The sequence below is a fragment of the Ranitomeya variabilis genome, chromosome 7 (assembly GCF_051348905.1).
Source record: "Ranitomeya variabilis isolate aRanVar5 chromosome 7, aRanVar5.hap1, whole genome shotgun sequence".
In the NCBI taxonomy this organism is placed as follows: domain Eukaryota; kingdom Metazoa; phylum Chordata; class Amphibia; order Anura; family Dendrobatidae; genus Ranitomeya; species Ranitomeya variabilis.
In genome coordinates, this window is record NC_135238.1 from 199,744,095 (window position 1) to 199,752,431 (window position 8,337).

At 35.0% G+C, this 8,337-nt stretch overlaps 1 protein-coding gene across 2 annotated transcripts; it reads right to left on the minus strand.

Moving 5' to 3' along the window:
* Positions 1-3,202: 3,202 nt before the first annotated feature.
* HOXD13 (homeobox D13) lies at positions 3,203-7,535 on the minus strand. 2 transcript variants are annotated; one of them, XM_077272643.1, is made up of 2 exons: positions 6,825-7,535; positions 3,203-4,443 (listed from the first exon to the last, which is right to left on the minus strand). In XM_077272643.1, the coding sequence occupies exons 1-2, from the start codon at positions 7,471-7,473 to the stop codon at positions 4,193-4,195; spliced, it is 900 nt and encodes a 299-aa protein (XP_077128758.1). In that variant the 5' UTR covers positions 7,474-7,535; the 3' UTR covers positions 3,203-4,192. The 2 variants fall into 2 exon arrangements, with proteins under 2 accessions (XP_077128758.1, XP_077128757.1); XM_077272642.1 differs by having other exon boundaries at positions 4,045-4,443; positions 6,819-7,535.
* Between the last annotated feature and the right edge of the window lie 802 nt (positions 7,536-8,337).

Below are 8,337 nucleotides of genomic sequence, written 5' to 3' on the forward strand. Positions count from 1 at the left end.
TTGTGAATAATCGATGTTGTGATAATACTTGTCCACTTTCACATGGCACAATTCAGAATAACCACTACAAAATATAGATTTGAGTAGTAATAATAATAATAATAGTATATGATTTGGCGGTTTTGATGATAAATTCCCTAAAACCAGCCCTCCATAGTCACCACTACTAATTTGCACATTTACCTTACACATATACACGTATAATTAAAACCGCTTAGAACTTGATCTGTCATCTATCTGCATATTCATAGTCAGCAGATTGTAATCCATTTCTGAAGATAAGAACACAAACAACATAAGAGAAACTGACGTCAAATAATTTATCCAGCGAATCCATAGGGTGTAACACAATCGCTGTTGGTATTTATGAATGCACAATGAAACAGAAATAGATTATTTAAAACAACATAGTCTTACCCTATCATAGGCAGTGGAAGAAACATTCGCAGACTTGTGATTTTAGAACAGGACGATATATCTGGAAGGAATGGCGAGAAAAGGGGGATATTTTGCAACAAAAGCTGTGATTACAAGATATGTCCAGCAGGTGGCGGAATGATTCCACCTTTTGCAGTTTCTCTGCAGCTACTTGAAATTCCAGAGTTCAATTTCCATTTTCAATGTTTTAGCAGATTTATGGTGAGACCGCTGGATGCTGTTTAACAAAGAATTGTAAGAATATAAAAGCCATTATTGGGCGATGCGGATAAGGAGATGTGTGGTGCACACTGATCTTATTTCTAGATACATATGAGATGAATAGTCCTCTACTCTAGTCTGTTGCAGAAGAGCCAGGTTCAGTTTCAAGGCCAAGTAGCCATCAATAAGTAGAGAATAAATACAGATCTCATTCTGCAAGGTCAAGGGCAGCCATTTACACATTTGGATTGCATCTCTGCAGCATATATATCGTGTGTGTGTCTAGTTTTTGTTTTGTATGTTTATACAATACATATATAATCTTGTAGGTTATTCACACACTAGGTTACTTTACGCTGCTCATTGAGCATCTTAATTAAATTATGAAAAGAAAATCAGTATAGATAATATCTTGAAAACAAGTACATCATCATAGATAGAAACGTGAAAGAAATTAATTATTCTTGAAGTCTTTTATCATCCATAAAGTGAATCCCTGCCTTGGATTTGAAGTCTTGGATCACAAATCCATTGTGCTACGTGGCTTAACACGTTCCAGAATGCCACAAAGAGCTTCTGGTTAGGCGATTTCTTGCCTGTCCATATTTCCAATTGTTGTGTATATCTGCAATATCTCATTCAATCAATGTCCATGTATACATTCTCTGAACCAGTAGAATATTGTGAGTGTAACCATTCGTTATAGTCTCTATTGCTCCTTTAATTTGTGCATAGCTGTTTAATTAGTTGAAACATTTTTTAATGACAAATCTCCAATCGAGATGATGATAATATTAATAATATTAATAATAATAATAATAAGGGTCTTGCCCACTACATAAGTATTCTTCCTATCAGGCCACTATATCCATATTCTGCAAACTGATCAATATGTCATATAATGAATGATATCTAATGAATGTAATGTAATGCAGGTCCTCCATGTTTGCTCTGCATTGCTCTATATCAGACATTCACACTCAACACACAGCTAACAGAAATAAAAACTAAATCCATCCACTCAGTACTCCATACTTTATCCACAGCTGGACACAGAAAGATATTTTTTTCTGTATTTGTCTCTCGATGAAGTCTATTGCAACACTGAGTTTTTGTGCAAAACTGTTAACCGTGGAAAAATATGGAATCATGAGTGTTTCATCATTTTTTTTTAATAAAGTTTGGAATAGATTTGTGTATGATTTGGTAAATTGTAATAAAAAAAACAACAACAACAAGATAGAGAATGGAAGTAATAAATGAAATCCTAGATAGATTAACAGTGTTGGTTAGTATCTCTTGAATGGTGAATGCAGGTATCGAATTTGCACGGTCATTGATTGATATATTCTGCGTTTCTATATGAGAATCCTAAGTAGTGGAAATTAATATTCCTCAAGAAAAATCTGATAAGCGTAAAACAAAGAAAAACACGAACACTGGGATCTTTCCTTTCTTCAATTATCAAAGCACAGAGGGGAATAAAGCTGGGCCTCCAAGTAAGGAGCAATATTTTCTCTTTCATTATCTGGTGAAGTTTATTGCACAAGTTTAGCCTGGGGATAAATACCTCCTAGTAGCTTGTCTCCTTCCACAGTCGCTGGCATTTTTTTTTAAACAAATCCCTTTCCATTGTCAAGTCCTCCATCTACATAGTCAGCCACAACTAAACACAGCTTTTACAACTCCATATTAGAAGGCTCGGTTCACACAAGCGGTTTGGTGCTGAAATGGAAACTGCAAGTGATGCGTTTTTTTTCTCCTTTGGGGGATTATATAAATACTGATTTCCATCAAGAGCCTTATTTGTTTTATATGTATTGTAATAAACAAATGAATATATACATATAGATAGGTAGATATGTGTGTATGTAGAGAGACAGAGAAAGAGAGATTAATATATACATACATGTGTTTACATATATATATATATATATATATATATATATATACATATACACACACACACACACACACACATAAATATATCTAGAGATAAGTATACATATATACATACACAAAATCATATATATATACACAAAATCATATATATCTATATATATATAAACATACACAAAATCATATATATATGCACAAAATCATATATATCTATAAATGTATATATATATGCACAAAATCATATATATATATCTGTATATACATACACAAATGTTTGTATATATGCACCTGTATAAATGCATGTATGTGTATATCTTTCTGTCTCTCTATATACACAAAGACAAAAGTTTGTGCATATATATTAAGCTTGTATATTTGCATGTATAAATATATATGCATGTAAGTGTCTGTGTGTGTATATGTATATATATATATATATATATATATATATATATATATATATATATATATATATATATATATATATATATATTAGTTTTGTTTACAGAAAAGTTTGCTTGTAATGGTAACACATTTCCGGCACCCTATATATTGACCCTACAAACCCCAGCACAACCAGTCAGCAAAACATTTTATTGTTATAACTGTTGTAATGATTGTCACTAAATGCTGGAAAATGAATGACTTGACCCTACGAAATACTAAAAAGCATTGTACAATTTTATTAAATGAAACTGAAACACAGCTTTTATTTAACACAAAGGTCACAATGGTAAATGTCCCATGTATTCACTTGGAAAGTTATATTGAAAATGATACAAGTGCCACAAAAGAAAATCCTTCAATGCAGAGCAAATGACAGTAGCTGCATTACTAACATAATATGTAATAAACATCTGGCATCCAATGCTACGTATTTGTGAAGTCAGGAAGGAAAATGATCATAACTTAGTTATGATCCAATGTGTGAAATGCGTACAACAATAATTGCATAGTTAATCGATGTTCAGGGAGGACTCAACAATAAATAGAATTCCTGGTAAAGAAAATATTTTATAAAAATAGTTGTTGTTTTTTTTTTCAAATTAATTTCAAGTGTATGAACATGTGTCATCAGGTAATGGAGAGTGTAGATACAGCTACAAGACAATAAAAAATATTGCTGGAAATGCCCGTGTGACCTATCGCACCAATACTGTTTGAACTTGTGTAAATCTAAATATACTTTAATTAAACAGAACTAATGAGAATTATGAAATGACAGAACTGTACAACGTCTTTGTTGGCATGAACACCACCTACATGATCATTGTAAGGCACTGGGATACAGAGCGACATCAAGCATACATGAAGCATGCATGTCTGACTTCAGGGGTGATCAGATCCTGAATAGTATGTTGGTTTTTGTTGACAACTTTCCTGAGACAGAACAATACAGCTTGATGGTCAACATAAAACATCCGTGATCAATACAATAATTTACAATTAAAAAAATAAGACAAGGGATCAGATTGTCCATGCAAGTAGTGCTGGACCGAAACCAGAAGTTCGGAACAAGCCTGGGAAAAATAAAAAATAAAATAAAAAATATTCTAAATATTCATCTGATCTGAAGTCATGGGGATGAATGGAGCACCTCGCAGACATAGTGCCATAGATTCCTGTGGAAGTACAGTAAGTGCTTTGCTGATGATCAGGAAATATTGTCCTTTAGTTTCGATACTATTTTCTTGTCCTTTACTCTCCTGTTTTGGAACCAGATGGTGACCTGTCTCTCAGAAAGGTTGGTGGTGGCTGATATCCTCCGCCTCTTGTCCTTGTTAATGAACTTGTTAATGGCATATTCGTTTTCTAGTTCTTTGAGTTGCAGCTTGGTGTAGGGCACCCTCTTCTTCCTCCCACGTCTGTATACACACATGTCTGGCTGGTTCAGGGCGACATCTCCTACAAGAGGGGAACAAATACACACACAGTGGATTAAATAAATCCCTATATGCCATAAGAATACAAATGTGCCTCCATACAGCAAAACATAGCAAAGTATGCTAGAGATAGCAGCATGCACCAGGTGTATACCAGATCTAATACCTCAGGTGTGTACCAGATACAATAACATACATTAGGGGTATACCAAATATAACAGTATACACCAGGTACAGAGATAATAGTATACATCAGGTGTACACTAGAAATAATAGACTATATTTGGTGTATACCAGAGCTAATAGAATACATCAGGGGTCTACCATGAATTGTAGCATTCAGTAGGTATATACAAGATATAATATATACATTAGGTATATGCCAGAGATAATATAACACATTAGGTATTTATCAGAAATTATATTATGCATGATGTATATAAAAGAGATAATATTCTACATTAGGAATACACCAGAGATAATAATATACATTAGGAATATACCAGAGATAATAGTATATATTAGAGCTAATAGTATGTATTAGTTGTATAACAGACATAATAGTATATATTAGGTGTATAAAAATATAATACAATACGCTAAGTGTATCCCAGAGATAATAGTATATATAGGTGTATACCATAGGTAATAGTATATATAGATGTATAGCATAGGTAATAGTATATATAGGTGTATACCAGAGGTAATAGTATATATTATATGTATACCAGAAATAATAGTATATATTTGGTGTATACCAGAGGTAATAGTACATATTAGGTGTATACTAGAAATAATAGTATGTATTAGGTGTACACCAGAGATAATAGTGCATATAGGTGTATACCATAGGTAATAGTATATATAGGTGTATACCAGAGGTAATAGTGTATATAGGTGTATACCAGAGATAATAGTATATATTAGGTGTATACTAGAAATAATAGCATATATTAGGTGTATACTAGAAATAATAGTATATATTAGGTGTATACCAGAGGAAATAGTATATATTATATGTATACCAGAGATAATAGTATATATTAGGTGTACACCAGAAATATTAGTATATATTAGGTGTACATCAGATGTAATGGTATATATTAGGTGTACACCAGAAAGAATAATATACATTAGGTGTACACCAGAGATAATAATATACATTAGGTGCATACCAGAGATAATAGTATATATTAGGTGCATACCAGAGATAATAATATACATTTGGTGTATACCAGAGATAATAATATACATTAGGTGTATCCCAGAGGTGATAGTAAATATTGTGTATATACCAGAGATAATAGTATACATTTGGAGTGTACTTTCATTGTACAGGAGGGATAACAGATTACACAGTGTGTGTACAGAGATATTACAATACCCTTCTGATTATATACTACTCAGATGTGAGAGATATAAACTCCCATTATAACTGCAATACTCCATAGAAGATATTACACAAATTGATCAGTTTCCACTACTCATATACCAGTGATAACATCTTAAAATTATGATTATCCATTAATCGAATACCACTGATAACATAATACATTTCTGACCATTCACCACTTATATATATACGCAATTAGAACTATGGAATAGTTGTACATCAGTAGGAATATATTACACCAAGGAAGAAGCACCACTGATAGAAAAATGCTGCCAGAATAAACTAGGGGTGTAGATTACTTATATACAAGTGATAACAGAGGACATTAAGAAAATACACTACATGTCTATGACTGATAATCAAATATTATTCTCTAATGAAACGAGTGATAATGGAACAACCATTAGTGATTATTAATCACTGGCACAGAAGTAAGAGTAACGAAAATGAGGAAAAAATACCACCAACACAGAAGTGTTAATAAACCAATGCTTGAGCAGAAGTAATAATATATCGCACTTACAGGTATGAATACAACTGACACAAGTTATGGAAGAATGCACCAAACCACCCACTAAATCACCAGAAGTTGCAATTATAGAGAATATACACAACAGACAGGTAATTGTAGAGAATGTGCTCAATAAACATAGCTGCAACTTTAGAAGAATGTTCAGGTATTAATCATCTGCAGGGGTGTACAGTAAAATAAACTCCTGGTAATAGAATAAACATCACCAATGTACAGGAAGAAGATCAGAATGGAAATATGGGAGTGCACTACTTGTATAGATGGGAAAAGCAGACTACCATTATGGGTGTACACTACATGTACACATGGCAGAATAGAACCTAATGACAAATACACAGTACATGTACAGAGAGCACAGGCAGGAGGTCACACACATTACTTGTGTACAACCAGGTAGGCACAACCTGCACACATGTGGTCATACTCCATGGAAGTGCACCCCTCCCCACAAGGCACAGCACATTACACTTACTGATACCTGGAAAAGACGACTTCCAGAAATGAGGGGCTTGAGCCTGGTCCTTTGGACAATAAACTTGACTGTTCCAGCCATTAGCCAAAGTCCATGACTGATAGCCCTCCATTGATATATAGGTCTCATGTCTGGGATCCCCAGGGCTAAACGATGACACCATATCTAAGTATCCAGGCACATGCTGATAGGGGTTAGTGTAGCCCTGAAAGTAAGATACCTCCTTGGCCCTTGAAGGCACCTCACTGCTGGGAACACTGGTGCTGGCCAGACTAGACACGTCCATGTATTTCTCCACCGGGAACCCTCCTAGGGAGGCATGGCTGGTGGACTTCAGAGGGTTCTGCTGCAGACCTACACCATGAGACATGCGACAGCTGTAATATCCGTTCCCAAAGTGGTAGCCATATCCAAGAGAGGGGGCTGAGGGCCCAGTAGAAGCTGGACAGGTCGGTCCTTCTTTGGTGGCCTCCGAGCGAGTAGAAGTGGACCTCTCAGGGCCAGGGTAGGCTAATCCAGGGACCGTTCTGCTGGAGGGAGTGCCAAACACAGCGGGAGAAGAGAGGAAATTCCTGCACTGGTTAGTGGAGGAGCCCTCGCCCCCTCTCAAGCCTTCCATCTCCCACTGGTTGCGTTTGCTGAGAGCCTTGCACATCACTCTTGCATCAATCCAGAGCGGGGCATAGTGGAAATTGTTATCCCTTCAAGCAGGTTAGATCATTGTGGTAACGTTTATAAAAACGAAGTTCAGATTGGGAGGGGTGGGGGGTGGGGGGGAGTCATTTTACAGATCTGTTTGCAGTAGCTCTGAGGAGCAGCATTGGTTACTCTCAGCCACGTGGTCCCAGAATGGAATTAAACTCAGAGAGCAATCAACCTACTTGTCTGCTTTCGAGAGGTTCTGGGGATTGAATGTTTTGTTCTATTCTTCATTTCTTTTCGCAAAGTTTTATAATGATCCAATATTCCATGAATTATCCTCCTCCTCATTGGAGAGACCTTGTGATATAGAACACCTTGCACAATCCTGTTCACATCCATCCTAAACGATCAAACTCATAAACACTTGTTTACAATAATGTTTACAATATAAAGTGTAAATATTCAGAAAAAAATAATAATAAAAATCATACACAACAAAGCAAATGAGGATTCTGGGTACGTAAAGAATAAAAACAATGCAAGTACCAGTTCGTATCATCAGTATTGTTAACGAATAAACCCACATTCCAGCCTAATTAGTATGGCAGGCCTGTATAGGTAATAGGGTGATGAGTTATGTAAGGTCATGCGGCTGGAGATCAGGGCAAGAAGCAAACTACCATGCAGGAATATTGTGGTTGTTTGCTGTTATTAAAATAAACATTTACAATGTGTTTTTGCAAAAACATTATCTATCTATCTATCTATCTATCTATCTATCTATCTATCTATCTATCTATCTATCTATCTATCTATCCCATATCTATCTATCTATCTATCTATCTATCTATCTATCTATCTATCTATCTATCTATCT